The 13,752-nt window shown below is 36.5% G+C and overlaps 1 protein-coding gene across 3 annotated transcripts; it reads left to right on the top strand.

The window, feature by feature from the left end:
• Window positions 1–10,974, top strand: LOC137744997 (DNA gyrase subunit B, chloroplastic/mitochondrial). 3 transcript variants are annotated; one of them, XM_088681267.1, is made up of 21 exons: window positions 1–155; window positions 932–1,076; window positions 1,339–1,419; window positions 1,495–1,608; window positions 2,431–2,487; window positions 2,853–2,954; window positions 3,214–3,364; window positions 3,477–3,553; window positions 3,740–3,850; window positions 4,342–4,412; window positions 4,560–4,701; window positions 5,223–5,321; window positions 5,443–5,571; window positions 5,666–5,780; window positions 6,823–6,890; window positions 7,780–7,893; window positions 7,980–8,096; window positions 8,240–8,293; window positions 8,377–8,482; window positions 9,996–10,126; window positions 10,588–10,974. In XM_088681267.1, coding segments are annotated over exons 1-21 (2,055 nt in total). In that variant the 5' UTR covers window positions 1–153; the 3' UTR covers window positions 10,657–10,974. The 3 variants fall into 3 exon arrangements, 2 of the variants coding, with proteins under 2 accessions (XP_088537393.1, XP_068340941.2); XM_068484840.2 differs by lacking the exon at window positions 1–155 and adding an exon at window positions 306–719; XR_015954130.1 differs by lacking the exon at window positions 1–155 and adding an exon at window positions 420–719 and having other exon boundaries at window positions 8,224–8,293.
• Window positions 10,975–13,752: the final 2,778 nt, after the last annotated feature.

Raw genomic sequence — 13,752 nt, 5'->3', positions numbered from 1 at the left:
GGAGAGGTTTCAAGCGCATCATTGTTGAAGGTGATTCTAAATTGGTCATTGAGGCGGCCCGTGGTTCCCATCAGGTTTCCTAGAGGCTGAGGACCATTCTTGCCAATATTCGTTGGCGGATTCCTTTGAGGACATCTCCTAGAAGCATGTGTTATGTGAGGCTAATTTCCTTGCGAATGTGATCACTAGTGTTGGGCATTCTGTTGTTGACACACATGTTTGGAATAGGACCATTTCGGTGGCAGCTCATGCTGCTTTTTTCTTTAACTGAACTCAAACGGGTTGCCCTAGGGGCTTTTCTCTTTAATGCAGTTTCCTTTTCTAGCAAAAAAAAAAAAAAAAAAAAAAAAAAAAAAAAAAAAAAAAAAAAAAAAAAAAAAAAAAAAAAAATGAAAGGAGGGAAGATAGCGCTTGTGGAAGGGTGTAGGGTTTTGGGCGGAAAAGGGTTTTATCGTTTCATTTTATATTTTTTTTTTAAAAAGGAAAAAGAAAAACCCTGTAAAAAGCAAAGATTTGGTTCCATACCAAATACTGATGGCGCTTCTTCTTCTTCGACCTCCTCCTCCTCCTCCGCCCTCTTATCTTCGCTTCATGGCCTTACGTTTCCTCTCCCACTCCTCTCTCCGCCCTCACTTCCCCTCTCCTTCTTTTTCTTCTTCTTCTCCGTCTTCGTCTTCCTCGCTTCCTCGTCCCTCTCTCCTCTTCAACCCCCCACCAAGGTGCTCTCCTCTTTCCCATTTTCCCCCTCGCTTTCTGCTTCATTCCTGTTTGGTTCCCTAGAAACGCTGGAATTGTCCCAAAATATTTTATTTTTTTCTTAATTCCGAATTAATAAATTTATTCATTCGTTTTTTGCTGATAATATTTTTGTATTTTGTTTGTGCTCGGAAAGTGAAAACTGTTTAAGGGTTTTAGTTATTGGTTGTGACAGGGCGGAATTTCCATTGAAGGGCGTTGGTAGCTGCTTTGCGGTTCGAAATGTGGTTTCTGCAAGAGCTTTTATGTCCTCTACACCTGCAACCGAGGCTTTTCAAGGCACTACTGGCTCCAGTGCTTATGGGTCCGATCAGATTCAGGTAAACTATTTGGTTTTTACGCGATTGCGGATACAAAATTACTATTCTCTTTTAGTCATTTACATTATGCAATTTTTTCTGTTCTTTTTGTGGTTTGTGCATTTTTTTCTGTATTTTGAAATCGATACTAACTGCTTATGTTTGTTGGGAGTTGTTGCTTATTGATGGGTTTAGTTAGAAAATTGTTCTGAGTGGGTGGGGGGTGTAAACTGTCATTTCCGACTTGGTTTTGGTTTGGTGCTATAATGTCTTTCATGCTCAGGTATTGGAAGGCTTAGACCCTGTTAGAAAGAGGCCAGGAATGTATATTGGGAGCACGGGACTTCGTGGTCTTCACCATTTGGTACTATTTGTACCCACTTGTATCTTTCCAGTTTGAATGATGTGCTTTTGCTAGTTTCTGATCATTTTCTTTTAGGTATATGAAATATTAGATAATGCAGTTGACGAGGCTCAAGCCGGATTTGCTTCAAAGGTTGAGGTCATTTTGCTAGCAGATGGTTCTGTGAGCATCACTGACAATGGTCGTGGGGTATGCTCCATTCTGTTCACCTTTTAGACAAAAGACTAAAAATTCCTGTGTTACATATTTGACATGTGTTGATATGCCTCAATACTCCCTTCATACTTATATATCTCATATGTATAGCCAATATTTCCAGAGTCTGTAAAATTGTTCATTAAAATGCGGCCTAAATTCTGCAATGCAGTAAACATATTACAGCACATAACAAAAGTAAAAGTCCGGATCCTTCGGTCCTTATATATTTCATTGACCAGCGACGGTTTGGTGGGATCCTTTGATTTTTTCAAGGTACCTAATTAGCTATTTTCTAAAGTTTCCCTGCCTCGGGCCATTTGGTACTACGGTCTAGTGGTATTCCTCTTCACTTGTAAGTGAGAGGTCTTAGGTTCGATTCTCGTCAAAGGCGAATTTGAACCACATTATTGCTAGCCCATTGGGAAGCTAAGTCCAACCCTTCCCTCCCCCTTAGTGTAGATAATATAGTTTGTTAAAAAAAAGAAAAAAGTTTCCCTGCCTCGCAAAGATTGTAGGGTTCAGTGGGAAGACCCTATTCTGGAGTCAAGTGCGCAAAACGCCATTGCAAAACTACATTTACCAGAACTGTACTGTAGATGTAGGGACTACAATATTGTGGTTGAGTACCCATGCAGTGTTTCTAGATTCCAAACACTAACTTTTAATGCAGTGCTAGTTAGAGTTTTGCATCTGACCACACATTATATTAGAATTCTTTTAATACTCATCTCAATAATTTTCAGTTATGGTCCAGCTTTAAATATATGTAGCGACTGTCTTTATGTGTGCTTTTTATGCTCTTGTTCATCGCAGATTCCAACTGATATGCACCCAGCAACCAAGAAATCTTCCTTGGAGACTGTGTTGACGGTATTATTACATAAATTATCATTTTCAAATTTTGGTGTAGGGTTAGAATGGAACCACTTCACATTGTACAGGGTCAGTTATTTTTTACACCAAAATCAAACAAATAATTGTCTAAAACTTTTTGAATGTACACTAAAACATGTATTTGTAACTTTGGTTATAAGCTGTTGTAGATAAGTCAAATATTGAGCATATTTTTCAGTGGTATCTTCAAGATTTGAACTATGGATAATAGAACTCAACGAGTTCCGGGATTTCTATTTTCTAGGGATAGAAAGATCTTACAAAACTGGAGACTTGAGAAATTTATATTGGGACATAGCTTTATTATTTTATAAGTGATAGTTTTATGAATTACTTTTCAGGTTTTACATGCTGGTGGCAAGTTTGGTGGTTCAAGTAGTGGCTATAGTGTGTCTGGTGGATTGCATGGTGTGGGGTTATCAGTTGTCAATGCCTTGTCTGAGGTGTGCATTATCTGTTAAGCTAAATTTGTTTAGTCATTTTTCCTGTGTTTGTGCAAATATCGATGTTTGAGGATTCATTTAACCTCTCTCTTTATCCCTCAAGATGGTCACCTTCTTCACATTTCCTTCCATAATGCTAAAATTCCTTCAACTAATTGCCTACAAACAACCAATACAAATTCACCTCTCTCTGCTTATGAGGTTTAATACTTGGGTTATCAGTGTCTAGCATGCTAAATTGTGATGCCTGGCCTCGCAGGCATTAGAAGTTACTGTTTGGCGTGATAGAATGGAATATCAGCAGAAGTATTCTCGTGGAAAACCTGTGACAACTCTATCCTGTCATGTGCTTCCAGTTGAATTCCAAGATCGGCAAGGAACACGCATCAGATTTTGGCCTGACAAAGAAGGTTTTTCTTATCTCCTTGGGAGTCCCAGTGAATTTGATGGTCATAGTTTAAAATTTATTCCCAATTATTTGGTGATTTATATTTGCTTTATCTGATTCTCATCTTCCTGCAGTCTTCACAACTAATATTCAGTTTGACTACAACACGATAGCTGGACGAATTAGGGAACTAGCTTTTCTAAACCCAAACGTAAAGTCACTGCTTTTAATTCTTAATTATCATGCCCCACTACCTTTTAACAAATAAATCTGCTGATCTGCATTTTGTATTTTTTGATAAATTTTATGGATTTTTATTTTAATGGGAATTGGGCATCATAGGATAGGTTTATTGTTTTTCTGTTCTTGACATTTTATTGTCTTCTGTTTTTTGCAGCTCATGATCACTCTTAGACAAGAGGATATCAATCCAGAGAAGAACCACCACAATGAATACTTTTATGCAGGGGGTTTGGTTGAATATGTAAAATGGCTAAATACTGATAAGGTATGCTCAACCTCTTATCTTTGCAATTTTTTTGTTCCATTGTTATAATTGCTTGTTATAAATTTGATCTAAGCAAATTTAGAGTTAGTGATGTTGCTTCATGGTTCTTAAGCAAGTGATGCAGATGTCTAAACAAATACTAACTCTCCCACTTCTTCCTTTTGAACTCTAGGATAGGGCTTCTTGTATACTACACATGTACCTCGTATTCTAAGAATTTCATTTGTAAGAAAAGAATACTATCAATTACTGGACATCATTCTTTTGTGATCTACACAGGGTGCGGTGAATCTTAGCATCTATATGAGTGTTCTACACAAATGACATGTCAAATTTCCTAGAAACTCCTTGACATGTAGTTAAGTACACGTCACTTGGCAACATACAAAGTATAATTACTTCATAATGTGTATCCGTATGAACTATATGATATTTTAAGTTTTTGATTTGCATTATTTTCTAAAGATGGTTCATTGACCTCTTTGATTCAGAAACCGCTTCATGATGTGGTTGGCTTTAGAAAAGAAGTAGATGGAATCACTATTGATGTAGCTCTTCAGTGGTAATTAACTTCATTATGTATTTTACAATCCCTTCATTAAGAAGAAGTTTCTTGTCATAAATTATGATAAAGTGAATTTTACATGGGATAAAATTTTGCAAATTGTTGACAACCAGTTCTTGCATTACTGTGATGATATGGTACTAGGTGTTCTGATGCATATTCAGATACAATGCTTGGGTATGCAAATAGCATACGAACTGTTGATGGAGGAACCCATATTGATGGAACGAAAGCTTCATTAACAAGAACTCTAAATAGTCTTGGAAAGAAGTCAAAACTTATCAAGGTGCACCCCTTTTCTGTTGTCATTCTTTCAGAAATAACAGTAATCTCCTGTGGCTTCTTCTTTTAATTCTCTTTATTTCTATAATTTTGTTTTCTTGAAGGGTGGTCTGAAACTGAAATTTTATTTATAAATTCATCATTAAACTTCAGGGTTTTCTATTTGTCTGTCAGGTTTAAATAAACTTATATCACTTTGCACAATACTCTTGTGTATTTTAACTTAAGGGCTCTTTCTCGCGCACACAGACAGGCACACAGGCATACACACTTAAAGAAGTAAGATAGGGTTTTGATGTTTATCAAAACAGATGGTGACAACCGTGAATAACTTAGTTATGCATTTCATTTCTGTTATCGGTGAAATGTTGTCTGCCTAAGCTGGTTCATTGTACATATGTATTAGGCTTACAAGATTTAGTTATCTACAATAAACTCATCTCAATGGTTAATCTAATTATTAATTCAAAGTACATAACTGAAAAAAATTTTCATTATTTTGAGGCGCATTATATTTTTGTCCAGGAAAAGGATATTACTTTGAGTGGTGAGCATGTGAGAGAAGGGTTGACGTGTGTCATCTCGGTCAAAGTTCCCAATCCGGAATTTGAAGGCCAAACAAAGGTACTACCTATTTGTATTAATCCCGATGTGGAATAATGATTTGGCAGCTCGGCTGTACTGTTTCTAGGGGCATCCTAGGCTTTACCATGGTACCCTTATTTGTTGTTTGTTCTGTTAAAAGACTAGGTTGGGAAATCCAGAGGTGCGGAGAGTGGTTGATCAATCACTTCAAGAGTATCTTACAGAATACTTGGAGTTGCATCCGGATGTACTGGATTCAATCCTTTCAAAGTCTTTGAATGCTCTCAAGGTATCCTTGTAAATTATGATAGCGCTTTGATGCATGAAGCTTACATAGATTATACTTGAGATCTTTTCCTAGTGTCTAATGTTTCCTTGTCTAGGCAGCTCTGGCTGCAAAGAGGGCAAGAGAACTCGTCAGACAAAAAAGCGTGTTGAGATCATCTTCTCTGCCAGGAAAACTATCTGATTGCTCATCAACAAATCCTGAAGAATCAGGTATGTTTGCACCATCTTGTATGAAGCTGACATCAGATTCTCAAAGGAATATTGTTTTGAGTTTCTGGTTATTAGGTTATTAGATGTTTTGATAGTAATCATTTTCTAGCTCTGCTTATGATTCCAAATTTTATAGTTCTCGTCTTCTTAAACTTAACAGTTGCAAGGATTACTTCAGCGACATATTCCTTGTAGTTGAATTTACAAATTCCAAAGTCTGTCTTTAGTCACTATTGGATTTTCCACTGCAACCGTCATAAACATTATATTTTCTGCTGTTTGTTTCTGGAAAGTTATTTTTTTGAAAATTGTTACATTTACTTCTTAGAGAATATATTAACACTACACTTTTTTTTTTTTTGGATAAATTAACACTACTCAACACTTGATCATCATTCTTATCCTTTTGAATACATTTTTTACTTGGAGAAGAAACATATCTCGATGTTTGCATAGATTTTAAAGAGTTCACGCTCTTTAATTGTTATTGTGAATAATTTTTATTTACCGTATAAGTTTAGTTGGGGAACAGTATATATGAAGAATATTTTTTTGGTTTTTCTTCTCTTCTGGTAGGCTTTAGTATTTGATAGATTTAGCTGACATAATGAGTCCAACCACTGGTGTATTTCTTATATTGAATTCAGTTATCACAAGCATGATGCTGTGAAATGATAGATTGCATGGTCCTCTTTCTCATCGTATCTATTTTGGTTCTCCTGTTAGTTTCCTAGAAAAGTGACCTTCCACCTTATTTGCTTAGAATTTTTGTGCTTCCATAGTAATGGTAAATGGTTCCGGCATTATATGTGAGATTTAATGCATGCTCTGCTCTTTTGCGTTAATGTAATGAGACATTTTTATGTCTTGATCTGGTTTTCATATGTTATATGTGTAGTTAAGAGTTGTGGTTGTTAATTGAATTGTAAGAGATTTTCTTAATACGTATTTCTCCCGTCTTGTTGCCCTAAGTATTCTAACAAACTATCGTATTATTTTGTTGAGCATTAAATTTTTGTTCCTTGCTGTTTTATGTTTACAGAAATCTTTATAGTTGAAGGAGACTCAGCTGGTGGAAGTGCAAAACAAGGTCGTGATAGGCGCTTTCAGGTAAATTTATAACTGTTAGTTTGTAGTTTTGGCAAGCATATGTGATGTTTATAGAAAAATAGATGGGAATGTAGTGGAAAAGAAAGGTATTACAAAGTTGGATCCTGATAGCCAATTTGCAATATACCTTTTTTAGTGGTGAATGCTTTTTCTTTTAAATTAATGGAGTGGAATGGAAGAGTAAGCTAAAACATAAAATTATATATTGCCTCCATTGCAATAGACCTTTTTTTAATAGTGATCTGAATTGGTAGTTGTTTTGTGTTGAGCATTTGATGATTATAGAGAAGTAAATGGGAAAGGAATGGAAGAGAAAGCTATTAAAAAGTTGGGTCCTGATACTCTTTTCTGCACTAGCTGTTTTGTGTTATGCATTTGATGATTTTTAGAATAGTAAATGGGAATTGATTGGAAGAGAGCTATTTAAATTTTGGATCCTGATATCTTTCAAGCACGGATGCCAGATTAAATGGTCATCGTTTGGAAAAGGAAGCACTTCTCTGTAACCTCATTCCACTAACATTAAGTTTGCAGAACTTACTGGTTCAAATATCACTGTAGCAGAACAATTATTCCACTACTTCTACTGTCTATGGGGTCAATCATTCTTACTTTCATTTTGTATCCATATAGTGTGCTGCTGTGGTAATAAAGGATTGTACTGCTCGGATAAAAATATGAACTGATACATTATTTGTCTTGCCCTCTATGTGATGGCATTCTGATATTTGTGGCTTGACCAGAATGTTGTTCGTGCTATGGCTTCGTAATGCATTGGGAATCAGATATAATGACTTGAAAACAATAGCCTTCTTAATGGATCATCCATCTTTTCTTTGTAAAAAGTTATGAGATGGCTGTAATTTATGTTGTGAAATATTTTCTGCAGGCCATTCTGCCACTGAGGGGTAAAATTCTGAACATTGAAAGGAAGGATGAGGCAGCAATGTATAAAAATGAAGAGATTCAAAATCTAATTCTTGGTCTTGGACTTGGGGTGAAGGTTGAATAAATTTTGTTATATGTTTTCATTTATAATATTATTTATTTATTTATTTTTAGGAATCATCTACATAATCTTCTTTTCAGGGTGAGGACTTCAAGAAGGAGGCTTTACGTTACCATAAGATTATCATTTTAACAGATGCTGATATAGATGGTGCTCACATCCGTACTCTGCTTCTGACATTTTTCTTCAGATATCAGGTAGGGAATGGATATTTTGTGGGAATTTTTTCCTATGGTATATCTAAAAACAGAAATTAATAAGAAATAAATAACATAAGAAACCCCACTTATTTAGTTATTTGCAATGGCTACAAACATGATGCAGTAGTTCTTGCTTGCAGAGAGCCTTATTTGATGAGGGCTACATATATGTTGGTGTTCCACCGCTTTACAAGGTTTGTATTTGTATCTGAATTAATCAGAGGGATTTTATAGAATAGTATATAGCTAAGTCCATTGGTTTTGTTGAAATGACCAGGTTGAGAGGGGAAAGCAAGCCAAATATTGCTATGATGAAGCTGAACTTAAAATGCTTCAGAGCTCCTTCCCTTCAAATGCGTCTTACAACATTCAGAGGTTCAAAGGTTAGTATGAACACTAAGAAACTGAAGTTTATACGGTTCAATGCATGCTGTTAGTGGCCGATAATGAACTTCTTTGTAAGGGCATATATGTTTTCAAGTCAGTAGGTCCTTTAAGGGCATATATCCACAACGTCAGCTGACTCTTCTCATGCCTCAGACTTTATTAAAATGTTATGTTTGTGTGCAATTATATAGAGGAGATGATGTTGTACAAGCAGATTACTAGATGACTAATGGGTGTCAATGACATTAATAGGCCAACTTTGTAACTTTCTGCTGTTTACTAGATGAGAGGCAATTTGTCTTCACTAGATGACATGTTTAAATATTAGAATTCATAGTATTATCTTTCTAGCACATGTTTTGTTCCAATGCTATGTGAAAATTGTTTCTGCTAGATTTCCGGTTTGGACCAAAAGCCACCACCTAAATTTTAAACTATCAACATCAACCTGTCAGTCACTCTTTTGTTGCAAGATACCATGAAAAGAGAAGAAAATCTAGGAGCTAGAGCTTATGCTTGATGAACGGTTTGAGCTTGAATTTTGGTTAATTTTTTTTTCTTTTTCAAAAGGTAATTTCCTACCTGTTAAGTAACCTCTACATCCTAAAAACTTAAGCTGTTATCAACAGTGCATGTCAAGCCAACACACTCCCTCACATGCAGCTGCATCCTGTACATGAGGAAGCTGAGAGAGTCAGATATATCATAAAACATTTAGTAAAACCCATCCTGCACGTTGCACATTAATGGATAAGTGTGGAAGAAGGGATTAGAGGCTTTTCATTCTAGAACCTTCAGCAACTTAAGCTATGATGCTAAATTTAAACAACCATTGAGCCCCAAAATACTTAAAGCTGGGAAACTAGCCATCACCACCTAAATGGTATCTGCTTTGACGTCAGCAGATGGCTTTTCGTTCAAATTAAAGCTTGGAAACTAGCGATCACCACCTAAATGGTATCTGCTTTAACGTCAGCAGATGGCTTTTCGTTCAAATTGTAATTTCAATGATATATATATATATATATATATAAACCTAATTAAGGAATTTAACTGCATACAAACTTGTTACCCTGTCTTATATTAACTGGCTCTACGAGCTTTCATCATAAGTTTGAACAAGTGAGCTAGGTTTTACTCAAGCTTGGTTCATTATACCATATAATTCTGAAATAGAGATTAAACATAAGCACGCTTCTGCTCATAAACTGGCCACATGCAGCTCTAAACATGGGTGTACCTCGGCATTCACACTCCGTGTTAGGGTTATATCATACAATCCTTTGACAATCAACTGCTCTATCAAGTAATGGAAGCATTAAACCCAGATAAAGCCCAAGGGCATACTAATGGAAACATCTACTAAATTATCTGTTTCTATAGATAAAGACATCCCTATGTTTATTTTTCGGAAAGTTATTATGTTACTAGTGAATTCAAGCCATGTATGACTGAACTTTCAGTTGGAACTAGCTGTTTAATTATCATGTTGGTGTGATTGCAATGCAGGCCTGGGGGAAATGATGCCTGCGCAGTTATGGGAAACAACAATGAATCCTGAGCAAAGGCTTCTTAAACGATTAGGGGTTGAGGATGCTGCTGAGGCAAACATTGTGTTTTCATCCCTTATGGGTGCTCGGGTAAGTAGAGCGTTTATAAAGGTTATTTTGCTCAGGTATGATTAACTGAAGCTATTTGGCGCTTATATTTACAAGGGCTGCCTTCTAAGCACTACCTTTTGGTTTTCGAAATCAAAAGCGACTCCAAGACATTCTGTTGTCTACAAAGTTATATCATGAAAGCCCCCGCTGTCTCTAGCGTGTTTGCTCTTTATGGTGTCTTAAAATATTCAAAACATTGACAGAATTGAGTCCGGCCACATTAGTTACTAAATAGTAGCAAAATATGCATGATGGAATTAATTACTTTTGTATCATCTGTATTTACCCGTTATCAAAACGGGATTTGAAATATAGAAACATACTGCTGATAGGCTATTTGTTTTAAGGTTGGAGTCATTCAGCTTCCCAGACGCCATAACTAATGTATCATTGAGCGAAATGCCAGTTTACGTAGATATTTGTGGGTATCTTTGTTTTAGGTGGATTACCGGAAGGAGCTCATAAAGAATTCTGCGAGCATGATCGACCTCGATAAGTTGGATATTTAAAGGAGCCATGGATCCAGGAAAGACGAGGAGTTATGAACCTGTATACAAATTTTGCAGACAAGCAGAAACTCTTGGCACAATTATCAAACATGCTTTATGGTGCCTTTTTTATTCATAGCTGTAAAACCAACTGCGTGTCGCACTCCTTATGAGTTTAGGTAGTTTTTTTAGAGGGTTTTGTATTTATTGTAGGAAATTCTGTTTACTTATATGTGGTGATTTGCCTTTCCATTGGGACGACTCTGTTCGATTTCTTGAAATCTTATTATTTGTTTGAAATTCTGTTTTTGATTTATTGGAGAAAATTTCTTAGTTTCAGGAAATGCAGCCAGTAGTTATATGGGTGCTTTTGTGTAGAATCAATAAAAAGTGACAATATTTGACAAAAAAAAAAAAAAACAAAAAAAAGAAAGTGACAATATTAACATTATATCAACAATATTTATGTTAATTATGAACAAGACAATCATGTATTGTGATACTTAAATGCATTTAAAATAAACAAAAATTACAAAATTTGCCACTATAGTTGGCACCCACTTTGATGCAGTGTTTGAATTCAGACACTGCAATGTTCCTACTTATATGGATGATTTTCTGATTCTGTTTTTAACACTTGGATTTAGACATTGCGTTGCAGTGTCCGTTTGATTATATTTTTTATATTTGGATTCAGATACTGCGGGCACTAGTATTCGTTTCCTGGCACTGTTTTTTAACATTTGGATGAAAAACACTGCAATGCAATGTCCGTTTCTTGGTTTTGTTTTTTTGAGTTGAGTAGATTCCTCCATGTAAACAAAGGGAGGGGGGGAGAGAAAGAGAGAGAGAGAGAGAGTACATGTTCTAACTATTTATAGGATTTAGATCATCTGCGGATTAGTTCCATAGGGTTAGAAATCTAATGGCCAAAACCTTTTCCCCTCAACTCCTCTTTCTCCCTTGCACTGCCACACCTCACAGCCGTTAACAAACCCAAATTCAATTGCAGGTCATCTGTCCTCTAAGTTTGATTAATTTTTTTGCTCTCTTATTGTTTAAGATTTCTATTTGTCCTCTCTTCTTCTTCTTCATCTTGGAGGCTTCTCTCTTTACTGTAACTTTGTTTCTCTCTATAATTCTTCCATAGTTATGAAAAAGATCTCTGCAACCAAAAGGCACTAGTATGCATGACCCCTCTCGTTATTGTTTTGTTAACATAGGTTGAGTTTTTAGGGTTGAGGGACCTGCAATTGAGGGATATGGTAGTTTTGAGGCTGATTTTGGAGAGGGTAGGGTGAGGGACCTGCAATTGGGGGTTGTGGGTCGGGTGGGTGGTGGGGTTGAATTTGATTTGAAATTGGGAGGGGGGGGTGTGGTAGGGGGTGCTGGTTGTTCTAAGATATCCTTTTGTTTACCTATGCCTGACGAAGTTAGCTGCAAAAGTCCCCTCTCCCGACACCATATTCCTGAACCAAAATGGGAACCCTTTTTCGTTCAAAAATCCACGAGAGAACTACTCCCCAAAACCGAAAAATCTCTCATTTTCGTCACTCGAATATGTCAAGCACTTCCTGTTGAATTCTTGAACTCTTGAGCCTTGAGTTCCTCCAACTCTTCCTCTGATGATGAAATCGAGACAATCCTTCTTGGCCTTGAGCTTCTAAAACCGGCCTAGTTTCCTCTAAAAACCCTTTTATGTCGTTGAACCATCCTTACTTGGACAAGTTTTTGTGCCCAATTCAAAGTTGGGTTATCCACCTTCACCCGGAATCCAGTATGATCACTGTTTTTTCTGCTCAAACAAAACACAAGACTTTGCAAATTGTAAAAGTCCCCTTCCCCTCCTATTTCTTATGAGAAAGCCTTCTGCTTCTTTTGGTTTTGAAAACCCAACCAATTACAATAATGATCGGGAATTGGAATTAGGTATTACCTTGGGAATTCGGTTTCCGATCTAGACTGTTTGGAGATTTGGAGAATTATTGAGGAGGTTGCCTTGGAGGAGAGGGAGAGGGAGAGGGAGGGATGTGGCAGGGGAAGGGAATGGATTGTAAAAATGCTATAATGGTGTGTTTTTGAGATTTTGAGGGTCGTCATTTCATATGTTTGGGGAATAATGACACACCCCGACCAGAAATGTCCACATGGACACCCGAATCGCAATGTACTGGCCGACACCTAAAAGGTGACGAAGCCATAAAGTGTACTGATGTGGAAAATGTGAATAAACTAAAACCTAAAAGTGACTAATTTAGAGTGTGTATGAGAGCGGGATTGACATATATCACACAAGTGATGTCAGAGCATAGATAAATTGCAGTAAAAGAAGAGCAAGGACATTGATACCAAAAGGAGAAGTCTCCTACATGACAGCTTTTACCAGCAATCCTCGTTTGCCGCTAAAATCCGGGAGGGGTGAAAAATAAGGGTGAGTGGGCCTGTAAATAAAGTTTTGTAAAACCTTTTTGAAAAGTGTAATCCTTCACTATAAAACAAGTATATGGTTTCCCAAAAATATTATAATAATAGTAAGTAATAGGTACCTTGCATCAGAAGTGTGTCAAAGATGTAGGGTACAACAACAAGATATCTCAACATTAAATCTCAAATCGATATCACCAGAAAACAATGCTCATTAATTTATGTAGGCACACAAGTCCATTGCAGAGGTATTCAGACAATGGAACAAGCTGGGTGTAGGTTTTACATTCTAGTACTACATCACGTGAACTGTGCTAGTCCCATCACATACAAGTCTAACACATCATACAAAAGGACCGGCTGACACCTAACTCTGGATCCAAAATGAATGTAAAAGGTGCATGTGAACTACACGTGAAACTAGTCCTTGGCCCAGGACAGTACAAATAATTAAAAGACACCGTACAAACATGTAATAATGAGCAGGTAAAACGCAAGGATGTCAAGCCACAAGTTTATGCTCACAAATAATATTAAAACATAAGTGTCAAAAAGTCTATTTGTAAAGCTAAACATGCCATGTCATATCATAAAATGTAAAATCAGTTGTTGGGAAAAATCACATGTATAAGTAAAAACGAAAAGACCCACTCATATAACCATAGTTTGTTTGCTCTCGATAAGCCTTGTCAT

The sequence above is a fragment of the Pyrus communis genome, chromosome 12 (assembly GCF_041283825.1).
Source record: "Pyrus communis isolate YQ-2024b chromosome 12, ASM4128382v1, whole genome shotgun sequence".
Lineage (NCBI taxonomy): Eukaryota > Viridiplantae > Streptophyta > Magnoliopsida > Rosales > Rosaceae > Pyrus > Pyrus communis.
This window is presented reverse-complemented; position numbering and strand designations above follow the sequence as displayed.

What these genes read in the sequence shown, in the direction of transcription:
- LOC137744997 (XM_068484840.2), top strand. Translation starts at nt 535, where the DNA reads ATGGCGCTTCTTCTTCTTCGACCTCCTCCTCCTCCTCCGCCCTCTTAT. An exon ending in TCACTGACAATGGTCGTGGG is followed by an intron (nt 1,609 to 2,430) that starts GTATGCTCCATT and finishes TGTTCATCGCAG; the next exon opens with ATTCCAACTGATATGCACCC. An exon ending in AGAAGTCAAAACTTATCAAG is followed by an intron (nt 4,702 to 5,222) that starts GTGCACCCCTTT and finishes ATTTTTGTCCAG; the next exon opens with GAAAAGGATATTACTTTGAG.